The sequence below is a fragment of the Poecilia reticulata genome, chromosome 2 (genome assembly GCF_904066995.2).
Source record: "Poecilia reticulata chromosome 2, P_reticulata-male-v2, whole genome shotgun sequence".
Classification (NCBI taxonomy): Eukaryota; Metazoa; Chordata; class Actinopteri; order Cyprinodontiformes; family Poeciliidae; genus Poecilia; species Poecilia reticulata.
This window is the reverse complement of record NC_088831.1, coordinates 12,014,401-12,037,662: the sequence shown is the minus strand read 5'-3', so window position 1 is coordinate 12,037,662 and position 23,262 is coordinate 12,014,401. Positions and strand designations below refer to the sequence as shown.

General features: G+C 37.6%; 2 protein-coding genes and 5 pseudogenes across 7 annotated transcripts; all 7 read right to left on the bottom strand.

Moving 5' to 3' along the window:
* Positions 1-66: 66 nt before the first annotated feature.
* On the bottom strand, positions 67-4,237 carry LOC145547766 (gamma-glutamylaminecyclotransferase C-like; annotated as a pseudogene). The gene is made up of 2 exons (XR_014084085.1): positions 4,153-4,237; positions 67-1,869 (listed from the first exon to the last, which is right to left on the bottom strand). The product of XR_014084085.1 is annotated as a gamma-glutamylaminecyclotransferase C-like (transcript).
* On the bottom strand, positions 4,158-8,180 carry LOC145547760 (gamma-glutamylaminecyclotransferase C-like; annotated as a pseudogene). Its single transcript, XR_014084077.1, has 3 exons — positions 8,090-8,180; positions 6,729-7,289; positions 4,158-4,842 (listed from the first exon to the last, which is right to left on the bottom strand). The product of XR_014084077.1 is annotated as a gamma-glutamylaminecyclotransferase C-like (transcript).
* On the bottom strand, positions 7,505-11,000 carry LOC145547765 (gamma-glutamylaminecyclotransferase C-like). The gene is made up of 2 exons (XM_081597702.1): positions 10,835-11,000; positions 7,505-8,547 (listed from the first exon to the last, which is right to left on the bottom strand). Exons 1-2 carry the CDS (start codon positions 10,838-10,840, stop codon positions 8,062-8,064), a joined length of 492 nt encoding a protein of 163 aa, XP_081453828.1. The 5' UTR covers positions 10,841-11,000; the 3' UTR covers positions 7,505-8,061.
* LOC145547757 (gamma-glutamylaminecyclotransferase C-like) lies at positions 10,866-13,546 on the bottom strand (annotated as a pseudogene). Its single transcript, XR_014084072.1, has 2 exons — positions 13,412-13,546; positions 10,866-11,524 (listed from the first exon to the last, which is right to left on the bottom strand). The product of XR_014084072.1 is annotated as a gamma-glutamylaminecyclotransferase C-like (transcript).
* Positions 13,547-13,882: 336 nt separating this feature from the next.
* Positions 13,883-17,650, bottom strand: LOC145547764 (gamma-glutamylaminecyclotransferase C-like). 2 transcript variants are annotated; one of them, XM_081597694.1, is made up of 3 exons: positions 17,514-17,650; positions 14,772-15,229; positions 13,883-13,972 (listed from the first exon to the last, which is right to left on the bottom strand). In XM_081597694.1, the coding sequence occupies exons 1-3, from the start codon at positions 17,517-17,519 to the stop codon at positions 13,936-13,938; spliced, it is 501 nt and encodes a 166-aa protein (XP_081453820.1). In that variant the 5' UTR covers positions 17,520-17,650; the 3' UTR covers positions 13,883-13,935. The 2 variants fall into 2 exon arrangements, with proteins under 2 accessions (XP_081453820.1, XP_081453825.1); XM_081597699.1 differs by lacking the exon at positions 13,883-13,972 and having other exon boundaries at positions 14,265-15,229; positions 17,514-17,643.
* LOC145547762 (gamma-glutamylaminecyclotransferase C-like) lies at positions 17,545-20,588 on the bottom strand (annotated as a pseudogene). Its single transcript, XR_014084079.1, has 2 exons — positions 20,080-20,588; positions 17,545-18,201 (listed from the first exon to the last, which is right to left on the bottom strand). The product of XR_014084079.1 is annotated as a gamma-glutamylaminecyclotransferase C-like (transcript).
* A 456-nt stretch (positions 20,589-21,044) lies between these two features.
* LOC145547770 (gamma-glutamylaminecyclotransferase C pseudogene) lies at positions 21,045-21,930 on the bottom strand (annotated as a pseudogene).
* Between the last annotated feature and the right edge of the window lie 1,332 nt (positions 21,931-23,262).

Below are 23,262 nucleotides of genomic sequence, written 5' to 3'. Positions count from 1 at the left end.
CAGGTTTTCATCCTTCCTGACGGTGTTCCCCAAGGTTTTGTGTTGGGGATCCTGCAGAATCATTTTTTCAATTGGCTTGGGAGCCAAAATATCCAGTTGAAAATACTCAAACATCACTAAACTCTCTAGTATTTTTCTTTTTAATTATAATTACAAAAAGTTGGTTGTATTTTTAAAAATGTTACCTCCTGAATAAACAACCAAAACACAATATTTTAATGAAATAAGCAAATGAGACTTCAGTAGATTTGAAACAAAAAAAGCGGCAAAACGTATCTTAACATTTTTCACTTGATTTTTGTCGTTTTAGCAACATTAACAGAATTTTTCTCATTTTTACTTTATTTTGCCACCTTTATTAAGTCAGCATTTAATTAGAAGCCACTGGAAGTTTTTAGTCAATTTTACTAATAAATTAAATGGAATTGAAAACCCAAACCTGGGTGAAAACATTTACATTTTAAGAGTTGACTCATGTTTCAGTCTTGTCATGTCTCTACGCATTGGTTTGTGCTTCTTTGTCTACGGATTATCTCGGTAATCCAGACAAAAAAACCTGTTCCCCTACTTTTATTTGTGCAATAAATAAAAAAGCTTTTGTGTATGAGAAAAGACGAACACATATTGAAGAATTCAAAAGCACCAGAACAAGTAGCAACTTGTTGAGCAGAGGAAGCAACATTAATCTATTTCGTATTCCTGCAACACAAACTACCTCATAGAATGAGGCTGTAGACTTTCTCCAGATCACAAAACACACTTAGACCAGAGAAACAACCCAAAAAGATCTGATCCAGTGTTTCAGGACACAGCGGTCCAGTCAAATCACACTGAACACCAGAATAAACAATAAAAAACTCAAAGTACATCTGCTGTACAATACCCCTCTGCTAGGCTGCTTCACATTTAAAGAAGACAAAATAAGACACTTTATTATAGCTTAACGTTTTCATATTGCTAACAGCTGATTGTCTCCCACAAAGTTGTTCATTAAAAGTATAAAAAAGCAGATACAAATTTTTGGATAAAAACGTAAGACTGAGTGTTTTTGAACAAGTGAATTTCCTAATCCGGTTTTAAACTTAATCAGTTAGTGACTCGTTACTCATTGCTAGAACTATTGACGCCCTCTCTGTGGGTTTAAAGGCACTAAACCAGAGGTGTCCAAAGTCTGTCCTCGAGGGCCGGCATCCTGCATGTTTTAGTTCTCTCCCTGGTGGTAACAACCTTTCCAGCTTGTCATTGTTCCTCTTAAGCCTTCTAACGAGCCATCATTTGATCCAGGTACGTTAAACCAGGGAGAGAACTAAAACATGCAGGATGCCGGCCCTCGAGGACCAACTTGGGCACCCCTGCACGAAAGGCAGTTTACTCATCTGCATCACTATTTCCGATCTTCCCTCAGTACAAACTTTAGTCCGTGGTCTCCGTTGCAGTCGTAGTTTTCGTAGAAGGGCAGTGATGGCCAGTCCGGCTCGTAGGTGGTGGTACTGTACACAAACGCCTCCATGATGCTTCCAGGCGATAGCTTCTCCTCTTTGTCCGCCATTTTGTCTACCATCTTGACTTCCAGCTCCACTGCTGTCCGCTGGTACATGGTGGGAACCTTCTCGAACCAGTCCAAGTATTTCAGCATCTTCTCGTCCACTTTGTAGATTTCCCCATGAACTCTCTTGCCTTGTCCAGGAGGTTAAGGAGAAAGACAAGGTTATACTTGGTAGCGATCACCAGTGGATACTTCTGGACAGTGACAGCCGTACCGAGGAACTCGGCCTTTCCATTATTGCTGTCTGTCATGTAGGGGTAATTGGGTTGGCCCCTCTTTAGGGAGCCGTAAACAAAGACACGATGCATGAAGACTGAAGGCACCTGGGAAATAAAGAAGAGTTATCAGGATAGTTTTGGTTTGTTAATCTACATTGAATCAATATTAGTTAGAAATCTAGAAAAAATACAACTTAAAGCTGCTGTATGTAACTTTTATAAACTATGGTTTTTACATATTAAACACTTGACAGCGCCAAGACCCGCCTTCTGGCTCTGATTGGTTATTTCTAGTTAGCACTGGAAGAAGAAAATAATTTTTCTTTTTTCAAACTTCAGTTTTAAACACACAAAATTGATGCACTTTGAATTTAGGGACTTGAAATTCAGCTAAATTATTTAAACATTTATTTTACTCTACATGATTAAATTACTGAATTTTGTCCCTTGTTGCCCTCCATACAATAACACACATAAATATTAAAATTTTCTCAACAAGACCGTAAACTCCGACATATATGGAAGCACTAAAAATAAAATTCAAAGGCTGAACTGAACGCAGATTAAACCGAGTTTATAAATGAATAACACTTTAGTTAGGAGCCAACTGACACTGAACTGAGGTCAGCACTCGATAATCCAGCATTTTCTCCGTGCATTACAAACAAGCTTTTTCCTTTTTTGATGTTATTTTAGCGGATCTTTAGTTATGCATTTATTAATGTCACAAATAGTAAAATAAGAGCAGCAGCGACAGAAGAGGAAGAAGAAACCAGCGATCTGCTGCTGTCTGACCGATAAGGCTGACGTCAGTGTCCAAATACCTTTTATTACGAAGTCATCCCGGCCTCCGTAGTTGTTTGCCAAGTCCCCAACAACTGAAAATCCCACTAAACGTAAAACAGACGCAGTGGTCTTCTTACCTTCCAGGACGATAAATGTCAAGAGGAGCAAACCCAGGATATTGGCTCACGCATGCGCACAAGCGGCGCCTGTCACACGTCTTTCTCAGCAGTAGAAAAAAATGGATTCTGGGTATTTTAAGAGCAAAATCACACCCAGAAACACAATCACTCTGGTTTATTATTTGTCTTAAAGTTAATTTAACTTGATTTAACGCAGTTTGACTTGACCTCAGCTGAGTGAAGGCGTTTTACTGACACCTGCTGGAATTAGAAGATACTACAGGAGCGAAGAAAGCGCCTCTGTTTAGAAATTTGACCAAAACATTTTGATAAGACCTTTGCCATTCATCCACTCACGGGAATAGTAGTGAAGTTATTTTTCTATTTTTATAGATACAGTTTTTATAGATGAGTACATTGATCTGTCAAACATGGTATGATAAAAGAAGATAAACATATTTAAAAATCTTTAAAGTCTTCTAAATTTATGGTACAAATTTGAGATAATTTTCTTTTTTTGATGGAAAACAACATTAGGTATGATTCAAAACTCTTTCACAGTACTTAAAAAAAGACGTCATTATAAAAAAAAACCCAACCTGAGTTTTTTGCATTACAGGTGATAATAGCTAAAAAAAAAATACTTTATTTATCACATTATTTGGGATTATTACACTATTTTCTCTCAATTTTCTGAAATACTCCTTCGTCTAAGACAGTGGTTCTTAACCTTTTTTGAGGTACCGAACCCCCCAGTTGCATATGCGCATTCACTGAACCCTTCTTATTCCAACCCCCCCGACACACAAAATACTTTGTGTGTAATATAATTACATTATTAATGTAATTATATTACATTATATTACTAATGTAATATAATTACATCAGTAATGTAATTATATTAGCTGTCTAACCACCCCCACACCACTAGGGGCAGTACCAACCCCGAAAAGATGCGACTGAGGAGCAGATTTAGACTATTTAGACAGATTTAGAATTTGGTAAAAACGGTGAGTTTTGCTGAAAGACACAAGCTCAAATCCATGCTGAGAGTGGAGCTCCTTCAATCAGTGCTCCTCCGCAGCACTGATTAGCTAAGCAATGTAACGTGATCCTCTGATTGGCTAAGCAATGTAAGTGATCCTCTGATTGGCTAAGCAATGTAACGTGATCCTCTGATTGGCTAAGCAATGTAACGTGATCCTCTGCAGCAAGTGATGGCAAAGTGGCGCGTCATCACGACTTTACACAAGTGTGTCTTTACCTCCGCGGCAGAGGCTCCACCGAATCCCTAGGGTTCGATCGAACCCAGGTTAAGAACCACTGGTCTAAGAGCTTGCAAGGAGAATCAGTCTGAAATTATTCTGTTCATAACTTCAGAAATACAGCTTTAATTATTGCTAATTGGATGTTTTGCAACAGTAAGATGTTTTTTTAAGGTCTGTGAAAAACATGAGTAACAAGAAACTGCAATGTGGCTCACCTCCATAAGAGAATGAATGATTGTAAAGCACTTTGGAGTCCTCTGACTTGATAAAGTGCAGCACTAATGCAGCCTGTTCATCATTTAGCATTAAGCAATTTTGTTGATTTGCACATAACATCAAGTACTTTCTGCACCTAAATATCCATTTGAGAAAAATATTGCCTGTGTTCAAGACCTATTTGGTTTTAGTATATTAGAGATTTTCAGGGGAATAGAAGTTATGAGCATCACTCGACTGAAGCCCACTTTCTGTCCTCCCTCAGCATGAATTTTAGTCCGTGGTCTCCGTGATGGCCAGTCCGGCTGGTAGGTGGTGGTGCTGTACACAGACGCCTCCATGATGCTTCCAGGCGACAGCTTCTCCTCTCTGTCCGCCATCTTGATTTCCAACTCCACTGCTGTCCGCTGGTACATGGTGGGGATATTTTCAAATCTGTCCAGGAATTCAAGCATCTTTTCGTCCACTTGGTAGATTTCTCCATGGACTCTGTTGCCTTGGCCTGGGAGGTTGAGGAGGAAGGGGATGTTGTAATCGGTAGCAATCACCAGTGGATACTTCTGGATGGTGACAGCCGTACCGAGGAACTCGGCCTTTCCATTACGGCTGTCTGTCATATAGGGGTAATTGGGTTGGCCCCTCTTTAGGGAGCCGTAAACAAAGACACGATGCATGAAGACTGAAGGCACCTGGGAAATAAAAACAGAAGGAAATTGGTTTGGTTCTGTTTTGTTTTGAAGCAACAAATCAGTTTTAAAAGACTAAATTTATAACAAATGGTTGAAAATCTAAACCAAAACGCTACAAAAAAGACAGAAAATGAATTTAAAGTTGGAGAGTTTGTGAACATTTGACCATCACTAAGTCCACAGTTAAACTTGCTGCAGCTACATGTAATGCAAGTATCATCAGCATAAAAGTAAATATTATTACTTTTATTGCTAATTTATATTTAAAATAAATGTAGTTAGCTCTGAGTTTACTGGAGGTATCTTTTCCAAACCTTAGATAGGAAAAAGGAAGCCTTTTAAAAAAGAATAAAAATATTATGCAAATAGAAGACAACATGATGTATTATGTTTGCAAAATGTTTAATTTTTTGTTTGAATCAAACGGTTTTAAGCTAAACTTTTCCACTTAAACACAAATTTATTTAGGGAAAATTAAAAACGGTCAAAGGCTAAACTTGTTTTAAAAAAAGCTTTAATCAGTGGATTACTTTTATCGAAAAGCAGTGATGAATTACTTTAAGAGCCTCCTGCAGAAACACTGATAAGTTTTGTTCTTAGTGTTACGTAATTGATACTGGTTAAATATATTTCAGCTCTAAGTATTTAATATCTAGGTGTTTTTATGGGAATGTGGATTTTTCAGACCAATCTGAAAACCAATTTTGATAGGTAAACTTAATGTTATTGTGTCATTTAGCGCAGGGTGCTGGTCTCGGGTTCGGTGGTCTTGACTACAACTCTGCTACATGGCTCCTTGGTTGCATGTCCTCCATCCCGCCCGCACCTTCTTTACATCCCCTTTCAGTTAGATTTCTTTCTAAATAAATGTGACTAATGAAGTTCATGCTATGTTAGGACAGGAGACAAAATGTTTCCATCCCTGAAATTATGATTCATAGAATCACATATCTAAGTCTAAACTGTTACAGAGAATAAACACAATAAGAACATGTTTAATCTGTGGTAGTGTTAATTAAAATGGCACATTTCTGATGTATTAAAATTAAATACGATCGGCACACTTAATGATATTAGCGATTAGGTAATGCATTCAGCAAGTACTTTTACTTTTAATACTTAAGTATTTTTAAAAGCCAGTACTTTTTTACTTTTACTTAAGTAAAATGTTAATGTGGTACTTTGACTTTTACTTAAGTACATTTTTGACTGTGTATTTGTACTTTTACTTAAGTAAATTTTTTTAGTACTTTCTCCACCACTGTTGATAAGGTAATTTTACGATTTAGATATTATTTTAGCTGCTCATTAGACTTAATAATTAACACATCTGCACCATCTCTCCATTAATCTATACAACCAAAATAAAACTTGTTCAACGCAGACAAATAAATTTTTTTCCTTTAAATTTGGTGCTTATGCGCCCCCTTTTTGATTCTGCCCTGAGCAACCGAAATAATTTATTAAATTTGCTAAACGATTATTTGAAAAAAAAAAAAAAAAAAGAAAGAACTTTCCTCTTAGGTTCAATAAAATCTGCCATTACTACACTAATTATTTCCGTGTCGTAGCTTTAAAAATCAAACATGATGTAAAAATTATCCTTATATGAACATCAGAGCTGCTCTAGCTGAAGATTTCTATTGTTGCTGTGGTTTTGTGGCGTGCAGATCTTTAATTATAGATCTATTAACGTCACAAATAGAAACATCGGAGCAGAAGCGGCTGTCATGAAGGATTAATAAACCACAAACTGCTCTATACAAACTGCTCTATAATGACGTCGTCACGGCCTACGTAGTGTACTAAATTCAATAACTTTTATTTTTGCTAAAAGTAAATAGCTGAATACACCTGCAGAGGTAAAACTGGTCCAGTGGTCTTACCTTGCAGATCGGGAAGAACCGGTTTGAGTTTAGGTCATGTGGAGCAATCAGTTTATGTCCTTCACGCATGCGCGCAAGCGACTCGGGTAAAAAAAACAAACAGATGTTAATCTGCTCTGACGTAATTTTACACATTAAAGGACATCGTTTCCCCGACGATTAGAGATAATCAGGGCCGTGCAGAAGCCACTAAAGGGGCAGGTGCTCAACAACAAAAAAAGGGCACATCTAACCGCATTCTAGGACAGAATATTAACAAAGCCTCTCAGCTTTCAGAGTTGAATAAACAATGATAAATTACAAAATTGTGAGATATACAATCAAAGCTAACGAACATCTCTATATAGAGCATAACACTATGGATATGTAAGATATTTTATTAGTAATTTCTTTCTGCAGGTCTATTTTGTTTTAGGAAAGTATTGCAATATTCAAACCTGCAATTTAGCAAGATATGAAAATCAGAGCTTAGACATAAAACAAAGATCTGCCTGTTTGCTGCAGTGGAGATGAAGATGATCCATTCAGGAAAGCAGAGCTGCATCAAACTTTAAGGTGGAACTGCAGAAAAACAAAAGCAAATGTAGCCCGGGAAATACTTAGCCTCACAGGACACAATAAAATCTATTTCATATTCCTGCAACACAAAATACCTCAGGATGAGGCTGTAGACTCTCCAGATCACAAAACACACATAGACCAGAGAAACAACCCAAAAAGATCTGATCCAGTGTTTCAGGACACAGCGGTCCAGTCAAATCACACTGAACATCAGAATAAGCAAAGTATTTTTAATATCTGCTGTACAATCCCCCTCTGCTAGGCTGCTTTACATTTAATTAAAGAAGACAAAATAACACTCATCTTTTATTATAGCTTCACTTTTTCATTTTTAAATATTACCAACAGCTGATTGTCTTCCACAAAGTTGTTCATTAAAAGACAAAGCATAAAAAAACAAACATTTTTGGATAAAAATGCAAGACTTTGAGTGTATTTTAACAAGTGAATTTCCTAATCTGGTTTTAAACTTAATCAGTTAGTGACTCGTTACTCATTTGCTAGAACTCTTGACGCCCTCTGTGGGTTTAAAGGCACTAAACCAGAGGTGTCCAAGGTCTGTCCTCAAGGGCCGGCATCCTGCATGTTTTAGTTCTCTCCCTGGTGGTAACAACCTTTCCAGCTTGTCAATGTGCCTCTTAAGCCTTCTAACGAGCCATCATTTGATCCAGGTACGTTAAACCAGGGAGAGAACTAAAACATGCAGGATGCCGGCCCTCGAGGACCAACTTTGGGCACCCCTGCACTAAAGGCAGTTTACTCATCTGCATCACTATTTCCGATCTTCCCTCAGTACAAACTTTAGTCCGTGGTCTCCGTTGCAGTCATAGTTGTCGTAGGTGGGCAGTGATGGCCAGTCCGGCTCGTAGGTGGTGGTACTGTACACAAACGCCTCCATGATGCTTCCAGGCGACAACTTCTCCTCTCTGTCCGCCATCTTGTCTACCGTCTTGACTTCCAGCTCCACTGCTGTCCGCTGGTACATGGTGGGAACCTTCTCAAACCAGTCCAAGTATTTCAGCATCTTTTCGTCCACTTTGTAGATTTCCCCATGAACTCTCTTGCCTTGTCCAGGAAGGTTAAGGAGAAAGACAAGGTTATACTTGGTAGCGATCACCAGTGGATACTTCTGGATGGTGACAGCCGTACCGAGGAACTCGGCTTTTCCATTATTGCTGTCTGTCATGTAGGGATAATTGGGTTGGCCCCTCTTTAGGGAGCCGTAAACAAAGACACGATGCATGAAGACTGAAGGCACCTGGGAAATAAAGAAGAGTTATCAGGATAGTTTTGGTTTGTTAATCTACATTGAATCAATATTAGTTAGAAATCTAGAAAAAATACAACTTAAAGCTGCTGTATGTAACTTTTATAAACTATGGTTTTTACATATTAAACACTTGACAGCGCCAAGACCCGCCTTCTGGCTCTGATTGGTTATTTCTAGTTAGCACTGGAAGAAGAAAATAATTTTTCTTTTTTCAAACTTCAGTTTTAAACACACAAAATTGATGCACTTTGAATTTAGGGACTTGAAATTCAGCTAAATTATTTAAACATTTATTTTACTCTACATGATTAAATTACTGAATTTTGTCCCTTGTTGCCCTCCATACAATAACACAACATAAATATTAAAATTTTCTCAACAAGACCGTAAACTCCGACATATATGGAAGCACTAAAAATAAAATTCAAAGGCTGAACTGAACGCAGATTAAACCGAGTTTATAAATGAATAACACTTTAGTTAGGAGCCAACTGACACTGAACTGAGGTCAGCACTCGATAATCCAGCATTTTCTCCGTGCATTACAAACAAGCTTTTTCCTTTTTTGATGTTATTTTAGCGGATCTTTAGTTATGCATTTATTAATGTCACAAATAGTAAAATAAGAGCAGCAGCGACAGAAGAGGAAGAAGAAACCAGCGATCTGCTGCTGTCTGACCGATAAGGCTGACGTCAGTGTCCAAATACCTTTTATTACGAAGTCATCCCGGCCTCCGTAGTTGTTTGCCAAGTCCCCAACAACTGAAAATCCCACTAAACGTAAAACAGACGCAGTGGTCTTCTTACCTTCCAGGACGATAAATGTCAAGAGGAGCAAACCCAGGATATTGGCTCACGCATGCGCACAAGCGGCGCCTGTCACACGTCTTTCTCAGCAGTAGAAAAAAATGGATTCTGGGTATTTTAAGAGCAAAATCACACCCAGAAACACAATCACTCTGGTTTATTATTTGTCTTAAAGTTAATTTAACTTGATTTAACGCAGTTTGACTTGACCTCAGCTGAGTGAAGGCGTTTTACTGACACCTGCTGGAATTAGAAGATACTACAGGAGCGAAGAAAGCGCCTCTGTTTAGAAATTTGACCAAAAACATTTTGATAAGATCTTTGCCATTCATCCACTCACGGGAATAGTAGTGAAGTTATTTTTCTATTTTTATAGATACAGTTTTTATAGATGAGTACATTGATCTGTCAAACATGGTATGATAAAAGAAGATAAACATATTTAAAAATCTTTAAAGTCTTCTAAATTTATGGTACAAATTTGAGATAATTTTCTTTTTTTGATGGAAAACAACATTAGGTATGATTCAAAACTCTTTCACAGTACTTAAAAAAAGACGTCATTATAAAAAAAAAACCCAACCTGAGTTTTTTGCATTACAGGTGATAATAGCTAAAAAAAAAAATACTTTATTTATCACATTATTTGGGATTATTACACTATTTTCTCTCAATTTTCTGAAATACTCCTTCGTCTAAGACAGTGGTTCTTAACCTTTTTTGAGGTACCGAACCCCCCAGTTGCATATGCGCATTCACTGAACCCTTCTTATTCCAACCCCCCCGACACACAAAATACTTTGTGTGTAATATAATTACATTATTAATGTAATTATATTACATTATATTACTAATGTAATATAATTACATCAGTAATGTAATTATATTAGCTGTCTAACCACCCCCACACCACTAGGGGCAGTACCAACCCCGAAAAGATGCGACTGAGGAGCAGATTTAGACTATTTAGACAGATTTAGAATTTGGTAAAAACGGTGAGTTTTGCTGAAAGACACAAGCTCAAATCCATGCTGAGAGTGGAGCTCCTTCAATCAGTGCTCCTCCGCAGCACTGATTAGCTAAGCAATGTAACGTGATCCTCTGATTGGCTAAGCAATGTAAGTGATCCTCTGATTGGCTAAGCAATGTAACGTGATCCTCTGATTGGCTAAGCAATGTAACGTGATCCTCTGCAGCAAGTGATGGCAAAGTGGCGCGTCATCACGACTTTACACAAGTGTGTCTTTACCTCCGCGGCAGAGGCTCCACCGAATCCCTAGGGTTCGATCGAACCCAGGTTAAGAACCACTGGTCTAAGAGCTTGCAAGGAGAATCAGTCTGAAATTATTCTGTTCATAACTTCAGAAATACAGCTTTAATTATTGCTAATTGGATGTTTTGCAACAGTAAGATGTTTTTTTAAGGTCTGTGAAAAACATGAGTAACAACAAACTGCAATGTGGCTCACCTCCATAAGAGAATGAATGATTGTAAAGCACTTTGGAGTCCTCTGACTTGATAAAGTGCAGCACTAATGCAGCCTGTTCATCATTTAGCATTAAGCAATTTTGTTGATTTGCACATAACATCAGGTACTTTCTGCACCTAAATATCCATTTGAGAAAAATATTGCCTGTGTTCAAGACCTATTTGGTTTTAGTATATTAGAGATTTTCAGGGGAATAGAAGTTATGAGCATCACTCGACTGAAGCCCACTTTCTGTCCTCCCTCAGCATGAATTTTAGTCCGTGGTCTCCGTGATGGCCAGTCCGGCTGGTAGGTGGTGGTGCTGTACACAGACGCCTCCATGATGCTTCCAGGCGACAGCTTCTCCTCTCTGTCCGCCATCTTGATTTCCAACTCCACTGCTGTCCGCTGGTACATGGTGGGGATATTTTCAAATCTGTCCAGGAATTCAAGCATCTTTTCGTCCACTTGGTAGATTTCTCCATGGACTCTGTTGCCTTGGCCTGGGAGGTTGAGGAGGAAGGGGATGTTGTAATCGGTAGCAATCACCAGTGGATACTTCTGGATGGTGACAGCCGTACCGAGGAACTCGGCCTTTCCATTACGGCTGTCTGTCATATAGGGGTAATTGGGTTGGCCCCTCTTTAGGGAGCCGTAAACAAAGACACGATGCATGAAGACTGAAGGCACCTGGGAAATAAAAACAGAAGGAAATTGGTTTGGTTCTGTTTTGTTTTGAAGCAACAAATCAGTTTTAAAAGACTAAATTTATAACAAATGGTTGAAAATCTAAACCAAAACGCTACAAAAAAGACAGAAAATGAATTTAAAGTTGGAGAGTTTGTGAACATTTGACCATCACTAAGTCCACAGTTAAACTTGCTGCAGCTACATGTAATGCAAGTATCATCAGCATAAAAGTAAATATTATTACTTTTATTGCTAATTTATATTTAAAATAAATGTAGTTAGCTCTGAGTTTACTGGAGGTATCTTTTCCAAACCTTAGATAGGAAAAAGGAAGCCTTTTAAAAAAGAATAAAATATTATGCAAATATAAGACAACATGATGTATTATGTTTGCAAAATGTTTAATTTTTTGTTTGAATCAAACGGTTTTAAGCTAAACTTTTCCACTTAAACACAAATTTATTTAGGGAAAATTAAAAACGGTCAAAGGCTAAACTTGTTTTAAAAAAAGCTTTAATCAGTGGATTACTTTTATCGAAAAGCAGTGATGAATTACTTTAAGAGCCTCCTGCAGAAACACTGATAAGTTTTGTTCTTAGTGTTACGTAATTGATACTGGTTAAATATATTTCAGCTCTAAGTATTTAATATCTGGGTGTTTTTATGGGAATGTGGATTTTTCAGACCAATCTGAAAACCAATTTTGATAGGTAAACTTAATGTTATTGTGTCATTTAGCGCAGGGTGCTGGTCTCGGGTTCGGTGGTCTTGACTACAACTCTGCTACATGGCTCCTTGGTTGCATGTCCTCCATCCCGCCCGCACCTTCTTTACATCCCCTTTCAGTTAGATTTCTTTCTAAATAAATGTGACTAATGAAGTTCATGCTATGTTAGGACAGGAGACAAAATGTTTCCATCCCTGAAATTATGATTCATAGAATCACATATCTAAGTCTAAACTGTTACAGAGAATAAACACAATAAGAACATGTTTAATCTGTGGTAGTGTTAATTAAAATGGCACATTTCTGATGTATTAAAATTAAATACGATCGGCACACTTAATGATATTAGCGATTAGGTAATGCATTCAGCAAGTACTTTTACTTTTAATACTTAAGTATTTTTAAAAGCCAGTACTTTTTTACTTTTACTTAAGTAAAATGTTAATGTGGTACTTTGACTTTTACTTAAGTACATTTTTGACTGTGTATTTGTACTTTTACTTAAGTAAATTTTTTTAGTACTTTCTCCACCACTGTTGATAAGGTAATTTTTACGATTTAGATATTATTTTAGCTGCTCATTAGACTTAATAATTAACACATCTGCACCATCTCTCCATTAATCTATACAACCAAAATAAAACTTGTTCAACGCAGACAAATAAATTATTTTCCTTTAAATTTGGTGCTTATGCGCCCCCTTTTTGATTCTGCCCTGAGCAACCGAAATAATTTATTAAATTTGCTAAACGATTATTTGAAAAAAAAAAAAAAAAAAAGAAAGAACTTTCCTCTTAGGTTCAATAAAATCTGCCATTACTACACTAATTATTTCCGTGTCGTAGCTTTAAAAATCAAACATGATGTAAAAATTATCCTTATATGAACATCAGAGCTGCTCTAGCTGAAGATTTCTATTGTTGCTGTGGTTTTGTGGCGTGCAGATCTTTAATTATAGATCTATTAACGTCACAAATAGAAACATCGGAGCAGAAGCGGCTGTCATGAAGGATTAATAAACCACAAACTGCTCTATACAAACTGCTCTATAATGACGTCGTCACGGCCTACGTAGTGTACTAAATTCAATAACTTTTATTTTTGCTAAAAGTAAATAGCTGAATACACCTGCAGAGGTAAAACTGGTCCAGTGGTCTTACCTTGCAGATCGGGAAGAACCGGTTTGAGTTTAGGTCATGTGGAGCAATCAGTTTATGTCCTTCACGCATGCGCGCAAGCGACTCGGGTAAAAAAAACAAACAGATGTTAATCTGCTCTGACGTAATTTTACACATTAAAGGACATCGTTTCCCCGACGATTAGAGATAATCAGGGCCGTGCAGAAGCCACTAAAGGGGCAGGTGCTCAACAACAAAAAAAGGGCACATCTAACCGCATTCTAGGACAGAATATTAACAAAGCCTCTCAGCTTTCAGAGTTGAATAAACAATGATAAATTACAAAATTGTGAGATATACAATCAAAGCTAACGAACATCTCTATATAGAGCATAACACTATGGATATGTAAGATATTTTATTAGTAATTTCTTTCTGCAGGTCTATTTTGTTTTAGGAAAGTATTGCAATATTCAAACCTGCAATTTAGCAAGATATGAAAATCAGAGCTTAGACATAAAACAAAGATCTGCCTGTTTGCTGCAGTGGAGATGAAGATGATCCATTCAGGAAAGCAGAGCTGCATCAAACTTTAAGGTGGAACTGCAGAAAAACAAAAGCAAATGTAGCCCGGGAAATACTTAGCCTCACAGGACACAATAAAATCTATTTCATATTCCTGCAACACAAAATACCTCAGGATGAGGCTGTAGACTCTCCAGATCACAAAACACACATAGACCAGAGAAACAACCCAAAAAGATCTGATCCAGTGTTTCAGGACACAGCGGTCCAGTCAAATCACACTGAACATCAGAATAAGCAAAGTATTTTTAATATCTGCTGTACAATCCCCTCTGCTAGGCTGCTTTACATTTAATTAAAGAAGACAAAATAACACTCATCTTTTATTATAGCTTCACTTTTTCATTTTTAAATATTACCAACAGCTGATTGTCTTCCACAAAGTTGTTCATTAAAAGACAAAGCATAAAAAAACAAACATTTTTGGATAAAAATGCAAGACTTTGAGTGTATTTTAACAAGTGAATTTCCTAATCTGGTTTTAAACTTAATCAGTTAGTGACTCGTTACTCATTTGCTAGAACTCTTGACGCCCTCTGTGGGTTTAAAGGCACTAAACCAGAGGTGTCCAAGGTCTGTCCTCAAGGGCCGGCATCCTGCATGTTTTAGTTCTCTCCCTGGTGGTAACAACCTTTCCAGCTTGTCAATGTGCCTCTTAAGCCTTCTAACGAGCCATCATTTGATCCAGGTACGTTAAACCAGGGAGAGAACTAAAACATGCAGGATGCCGGCCCTCGAGGACCAACTTTGGGCACCCCTGCACTAAAGGCAGTTTACTCATCTGCATCACTATTTCCGATCTTCCCTCAGTACAAACTTTAGTCCGTGGTCTCCGTTGCAGTCATAGTTGTCGTAGGTGGGCAGTGATGGCCAGTCCGGCTCGTAGGTGGTGGTACTGTACACAAACGCCTCCATGATGCTTCCAGGCGACAACTTCTCCTCTCTGTCCGCCATCTTGTCTACCGTCTTGACTTCCAGCTCCACTGCTGTCCGCTGGTACATGGTGGGAACCTTCTCAAACCAGTCCAAGTATTTCAGCATCTTTTCGTCCACTTTGTAGATTTCCCCATGAACTCTCTTGCCTTGTCCAGGAAGGTTAAGGAGAAAGACAAGGTTATACTTGGTAGCGATCACCAGTGGATACTTCTGGATGGTGACAGCCGTACCGAGGAACTCGGCTTTTCCATTATTGCTGTCTGTCATGTAGGGATAATTGGGTTGGCCCCTCTTTAGGGAGCCGTAAACAAAGACACGATGCATGAAGACTGAAGGCACCTGGGAAATAAAGAAGAGTTATCAGGATAGTTTTGGTTTGTTAATCTACATTGAATCAATATTAGTTAGAAATCTAGAAAAAATACAACTTAAAGCTGCTGTATGTAACTTTTATAAACTATGGTTTTTACATATTAAACACTTGACAGCGCCAAGACCCGCCTTCTGGCTCTGATTGGTTATTTCTAGTTAGCACTGGAAGAAGAAAATAATTTTTCTTTTTTCAAACTTCAGTTTTAAACACACAAAATTGATGCACTTTGAATTTAGGGACTTGAAATTCAGCTAAATTATTTAAACATTTATTTTACTCTACATGATTAAATTACTGAATTTTGTCCCTTGTTGCCCTCCATACAATAACACAACATAAATATTAAAATTTTCTCAACAAGACCGTAAACTCCGACATATATGGAAGCACTAAAAATAAAATTCAAAGGCTGAACTGAACGCAGATTAAACCGAGTTTATAAATGAATAACACTTTAGTTAGGAGCCAACTGACACTGAACTGAGGTCAGCACTCGATAATCCAGCATTTTCTCCGTGCATTACAAACAAGCTTTTTCCTTTTTTGATGTTATTTTAGCGGATCTTTAGTTATGCATTTATTAATGTCACAAATAGTAAAATAAGAGCAGCAGCGACAGAAGAGGAAGAAGAAACCAGCGATCTGCTGCTGTCTGACCGATAAGGCTGACGTCAGTGTCCAAATACCTTTTATTACGAAGTCATCCCGGCCTCCGTAGTTGTTTGCCAAGTCCCCAACAACTGAAAATCCCACTAAACGTAAAACAGACGCAGTGGTCTTCTTACCTTCCAGGACGATAAATGTCAAGAGGAGCAAACCCAGGATATTGGCTCACGCATGCGCACAAGCGGCGCCTGTCACACGTCTTTCTCAGCAGTAGAAAAAAATGGATTCTGGGTATTTTAAGAGCAAAATCACACCCAGAAACACAATCACTCTGGTTTATTATTTGTCTTAAAGTTAATTTAACTTGATTTAACGCAGTTTGACTTGACCTCAGCTGAGTGAAGGCGTTTTACTGACACCTGCTGGAATTAGAAGATACTACAGGAGCGAAGAAAGCGCCTCTGTTTAGAAATTTGACCAAAAACATTTTGATAAGATCTTTGCCATTCATCCACTCACGGGAATAGTAGTGAAGTTATTTTTCTATTTTTATAGATACAGTTTTTATAGATGAGTACATTGATCTGTCAAACATGGTATGATAAAAGAAGATAAACATATTTAAAAATCTTTAAAGTCTTCTAAATTTATGGTACAAATTTGAGATAATTTTCTTTTTTTGATGGAAAACAACATTAGGTATGATTCAAAACTCTTTCACAGTACTTAAAAAAAGACGTCATTATAAAAAAAAAACCCAACCTGAGTTTTTTGCATTACAGGTGATAATAGCTAAAAAAAAAAATACTTTATTTATCACATTATTTGGGATTATTACACTATTTTCTCTCAATTTTCTGAAATACTCCTTCGTCTAAGACAGTGGTTCTTAACCTTTTTTGAGGTACCGAACCCCCAGTTGCATATGCGCATTCACTGAACCCTTCTTATTCCAACCCCCCGACACACAAAATACTTTGTGTGTAATATAATTACATTATTAATGTAATTATATTACATTATATTACTAATGTAATATAATTACATCAGTAATGTAATTATATTAGCTGTCTAACCACCCCCACACCACTAGGGGCAGTACCCACCCCGAAAAGATGCGACTGAGGAGCAGATTTAGACTATTTAGACAGATTTAGAATTTGGTAAAAACGGTGAGTTTTGCTGAAAGACACAAGCTCAAATCCATGCTGAGAGTGGAGCTCCTTCAATCAGTGCTCCTCCGCAGCACTGATTAGCTAAGCAATGTAACGTGATCCTCTGATTGGCTAAGCAATGTAAGTGATCCTCTGATTGGCTAAGCAATGTAACGTGATCCTCTGATTGGCTAAGCAATGTAACGTGATCCTCTGCAGCAAGTGATGGCAAAGTGGCGCGTCATCACGACTTTACACAAGTGTGTCTTTACCTCCGCGGCAGAGGCTCCACCGAATCCCTAGGGTTCGATCGAACCCAGGTTAAGAACCACTGGTCTAAGAGCTTGCAAGGAGAATCAGTCTGAAATTATTCTGTTCATAACTTCAGAAATACAGCTTTAATTATTGCTAATTGGATGTTTTGCAACAGTAAGATGTTTTTTTAAGGTCTGTGAAAACATGAGTAACAACAAACTGCAATGTGGCTCACCTCCATAAGAGAATGAATGATTGTAAAGCACTTTGGAGTCCTCTGACTTGATAAAGTGCAGCACTAATGCAGCCTGTTCATCATTTAGCATTAAGCAATTTTGTTGATTTGCACATAACATCAGGTACTTTCTGCACCTAAATATCCATTTGAGAAAATATTGCCTGTGTTCAAGACCTATTTGGTTTTAGTATATTAGAGATTTTCAGGGGAATAGAAGTTATGAGCATCACTCGACTGAAGCCCACTTTCTGTCCTCCCTCAGCATGAATTTTAGTCCGTGGTCTCCGTGATGGCCAGTCCGGCTGGTAGGTGGTGGTGCTGTACACAGACGCCTCCATGATGCTTCCAGGCGACAGCTTCTCCTCTCTGTCCGCCATCTTGATTTCCAACTCCACTGCTGTCCGCTGGTACATGGTGGGGATATTTTCAAATCTGTCCAGGAATTCAAGCATCTTTTCGTCCACTTGGTAGATTTCTCCATGGACTCTGTTGCCTTGGCCTGGGAGGTTGAGGAGGAAGGGATGTTGTAATCGGTAGCAATCACCAGTGGATACTTCTGGATGGTGACAGCCGTACCGAGGAACTCGGCCTTTCCATTACGGCTGTCTGTCATATAGGGGTAATTGGGTTGGCCCCTCTTTAGGGAGCCGTAAACAAAGACACGATGCATGAAGACTGAAGGCACCTGGGAAATAAAAACAGAAGGAAATTGGTTTGGTTCTGTTTTGTTTTGAAGCAACAAATCAGTTTTAAAAGACTAAATTTATAACAAATGGTTGAAAATCTAAACCAAAACGCTACAAAAAGACAGAAAATGAATTTAAAGTTGGAGAGTTTGTGAACATTTGACCATCACTAAGTCCACAGTTAAACTTGCTGCAGCTACATGTAATGCAAGTATCATCAGCATAAAAGTAAATATTATTACTTTTATTGCTAATTTATATTTAAAATAAATGTAGTTAGCTCTGAGTTTACTGGAGGTATCTTTTCCAAACCTTAGATAGGAAAAAGGAAGCCTTTTAAAAAAGAATAAAATATTATGCAAATAGAAGACAACATGATGTATTATGTTTGCAAAATGTTTAATTTTTTGTTTGAATCAAACGGTTTTAAGCTAAACTTTTCCACTTAAACACAAATTTATTTAGGGAAAATTAAAAACGGTCAAAGGCTAAACTTGTTTTAAAAAAGCTTTAATCAGTGGATTACTTTTATCGAAAAGCAGTGATGAATTACTTTAAGAGCCTCCTGCAGAAACACTGATAAGTTTTGTTCTTAGTGTTACGTAATTGATACTGGTTAAATATATTTCAGCTCTAAGTATTTAATATCTGGTGTTTTTATGGGAATGTGGATTTTTCAGACCAATCTGAAACCAATTTTGATAGGTAAACTTAATGTTATTGTGTCATTTAGCGCAGGGTGCTGGTCTCGGGTTCGGTGGTCTTGACTACAACTCTGCTACATGGCTCCTTGGTTGCATGTCCTCCATCCCGCCCGCACCTTCTTTACATCCCCTTTCAGTTAGATTTCTTTCTAAATAAATGTGACTAATGAAGTTCATGCTATGTTAGGACAGGAGACAAAATGTTTCCATCCCTGAAATTATGATTCATAGAATCACATATCTAAGTCTAAACTGTTACAGAGAATAAACACAATAAGAACATGTTTAATCTGTGGTAGTGTTAATTAAAATGGCACATTTCTGATGTATTAAAATTAAATACGATCGGCACACTTAATGATATTAGCGATTAGGTAATGCATTCAGCAAGTACTTTTACTTTTAATACTTAAGTATTTTTAAAAGCCAGTACTTTTTTACTTTTACTTAAGTAAAATGTTAATGTGGTACTTTGACTTTTACTTAAGTACATTTTTGACTGTGTATTTGTACTTTTACTTAAGTAAATTTTTTTAGTACTTTCTCCACCACTGTTGATAAGGTAATTTTTACGATTTAGATATTATTTTAGCTGCTCATTAGACTTAATAATTAACACATCTGCACCATCTCTCCATTAATCTATACAACCAAAATAAAACTTGTTCAACGCAGACAAATAAATTATTTTCCTTTAAATTTGGTGCTTATGCGCCCCCTTTTTGATTCTGCCTGAGCAACCGAAATAATTTATTAAATTTGCTAAACGATTATTTGAAAAAAAAAAAAAAAAAAGAAAGAACTTTCCTCTTAGGTTCAATAAAATCTGCCATTACTACACTAATTATTTCCGTGTCGTAGCTTTAAAAATCAAACATGATGTAAAAATTATCCTTATATGAACATCAGAGCTGCTCTAGCTGAAGATTTCTATTGTTGCTGTGGTTTTGTGGCGTGCAGATCTTTAATTATAGATCTATTAACGTCACAATAGAAACATCGGAGCAGAAGCGGCTGTCATGAAGGATTAATAAACCACAAACTGCTCTATACAAACTGCTCTATAATGACGTCGTCACGGCCTACGTAGTGTACTAAATTCAATAACTTTTATTTTTGCTAAAGTAATAGCTGAATACACCTGCAGAGGTAAAACTGGTCCAGTGGTCTTACCTTGCAGATCGGGAAGAACCGGTTTGAGTTTAGGTCATATGGAGCAATCAGTTTATGTCCTTCACGCATGCGCGCAAGCGACTCGGGTAAAAAAACAACTATAACATCTGCTCTGACGTAATTTTACACATTAAAGGACATCGTTTTCCCGACGATTAGAGATAATCAGGGCCGTGCAGAAGCCACTAAAGGGGCAGGTGCTCAACAACAAAAAAGGGCACATCTAACCGCATTCTAGGACAGAATATTAACAAAGCCTCTCAGCTTTCAGAGTTGAATAAACAATGATAAATTACAAAATTGTGAGATATACAATCAAAGCTAACGAACATCTCTATATAGAGCATAACACTATGGATATGTAAGATATTTTATTAGTAATTTCTTTCTGCAGGTCTATTTTGTTTTAGGAAAGTATTGCAATATTCAAACCTGCAATTTAGCAAGATATGAAAATCAGAGCTTAGACATAAAACAAAGATCTGCCTGTTTGCTGCAGTGGAGATGAAGATGATCCATTCAGGAAAGCAGAGCTGCATCAAACTTTAAGGTGGAACTGCAGAAAAACAAAAGCAATGTAGCCCGGGAAATACTTAGCCTCACAGGACACAATAAATCTATTTCATATTCCTGCAACACAAAATACCTCAGGATGAGGCTGTAGACTCTCCAGATCACAAAACACACATAGACCAGAGAAACAACCCAAAAGATCTGATCCAGTGTTTCAGGACACAGCGGTCCAGTCAAATCACACTGAACATCAGATAAGCAAAGTATTTTTAATATCTGCTGTACAATCCCCTCTGCTAGGCTGCTTTACATTTAATTAAAGAAGACAAATAACACTCATCTTTTATTATAGCTTCACTTTTTCATTTTTAATATTACCAACAGCTGATTGTCTTCCACAAAGTTGTTCATTAAAGACAAAGCATAAAAAACAAACATTTTTGGATAAAATGCAAGACTTTGAGTGTATTTTAACAAGTGAATTTCCTAATCTGGTTTTAAACTTAATCAGTTAGTGACTCGTTACTCATTTGCTAGAACTCTTGACGCCCTCTGTGGGTTTAAAGGCACTAAACCAGAGGTGTCCAAGGTCTGTCCTCAAGGGCCGGCATCCTGCATGTTTTAGTTCTCTCCCTGGTGGTAACAACCTTTCCAGCTTGTCAATGTGCCTCTTAAGCCTTCTAACGAGCCATCATTTGATCCAGGTACGTTAAACCAGGGAGAGAACTAAAACATGCAGGATGCCGGCCCTCGAGGACCAACTTTGGGCACCCCTGCACTAAAGGCAGTTTACTCATCTGCATCACTATTTCCGATCTTCCCTCAGTACAAACTTTAGTCCGTGGTCTCCGTTGCAGTCATAGTTGTCGTAGGTGGGCAGTGATGGCCAGTCCGGCTCGTAGGTGGTGGTACTGTACACAAACGCCTCCATGATGCTTCCAGGCGACAACTTCTCCTCTCTGTCCGCCATCTTGTCTACCGTCTTGACTTCCAGCTCCACTGCTGTCCGCTGGTACATGGTGGGAACCTTCTCAAACCAGTCCAAGTATTTCAGCATCTTTTCGTCCACTTTGTAGATTTCCCCATGAACTCTCTTGCCTTGTCCAGGAAGGTTAAGGAGAAAGACAAGGTTATACTTGGTAGCGATCACCAGTGGATACTTCTGGATGGTGACAGCCGTACCGAGGAACTCGGCTTTTCCATTATTGCTGTCTGTCATGTAGGGATAATTGGGTTGGCCCTCTTTAGGGAGCCGTAAACAAAGACACGATGCATGAAGACTGAAGGCACCTGGGAAATAAAGAAGAGTTATCAGGATAGTTTTGGTTTGTTAATCTACATTGAATCAATATTAGTTAGAAATCTAGAAAAATACAACTTAAAGCTGCTGTATGTAACTTTTATAAACTATGGTTTTTACATATTAAACACTTGACAGCGCCAAGACCCGCCTTCTGGCTCTGATTGGTTATTTCTAGTTAGCACTGGAAGAAGAAATAATTTTTCTTTTTTCAAACTTCAGTTTTAAACACACAAAATTGATGCACTTTGAATTTAGGGACTTGAAATTCAGCTAAATTATTTAAACATTTATTTACTCTACATGATTAAATTACTGAATTTTGTCCCTTGTTGCCCTCCATACAATAACACAACATAAATATTAAATTTTCTCAACAAGACCGTAAACTCCGACATATATGGAAGCACTAAAAATAAAATTCAAAGGCTGAACTGAACGCAGATTAAACCGAGTTTATAAATGAATAACACTTTAGTTAGGAGCCAACTGACACTGAACTGAGGTCAGCACTCGATAATCCAGCATTTTCTCCGTGCATTACAAACAAGCTTTTTCCTTTTTTGATGTTATTTTAGCGGATCTTTAGTTATGCATTTATTATGTCACAAATAGTAAATAAGAGCAGCAGCGACAGAAGAGGAAGAAGAAACCAGCGATCTGCTGCTGTCTGACCGATAAGGCTGACGTCAGTGTCCAATACCTTTTATTACGAAGTCATCCCGGCCTCCGTAGTTGTTTGCCAAGTCCCAACAACTGAAAATCCCACTAAACGTAAAACAGACGCAGTGGTCTTCTTACCTTCCAGGACGATAAATGTCAAGAGGAGCAAACCCAGGATATTGGCTCACGCATGCGCACAAGCGGCGCCTGTCACACGTCTTTCTCAGCAGTAGAAAAAATGGATTCTGGGTATTTTAAGAGCAAAATCACACCCAGAACACAATCACTCTGGTTTATTATTTGTCTTAAAGTTATTTAACTTGATTTAACGCAGTTTGACTTGACCTCAGCTGAGTGAAGGCGTTTTACTGACACCTGCTGGAATTAGAAGATACTACAGGAGCGAAGAAAGCGCCTCTGTTTAGAAATTTGACCAAAAACATTTTGATAAGATCTTTGCATTCATCCACTCACGGGAATAGTAGTGAAGTTATTTTCTATTTTTATAAATACAGTTTTTATAGATCAGTACACTGATTCTTGCATCTGTCAAAAATTGTTTAATAAAAGAAGATAAAAACATTTAAAGTCTTCTGAATTGATGGTACAACAAACTTGAGATAATTTTCTTTTTTGATGGAAAGAACCATTAGGTATGATTCAAAACTCTTTCACAGTACTGTAAAAAGACATCATTATAAAAAAAA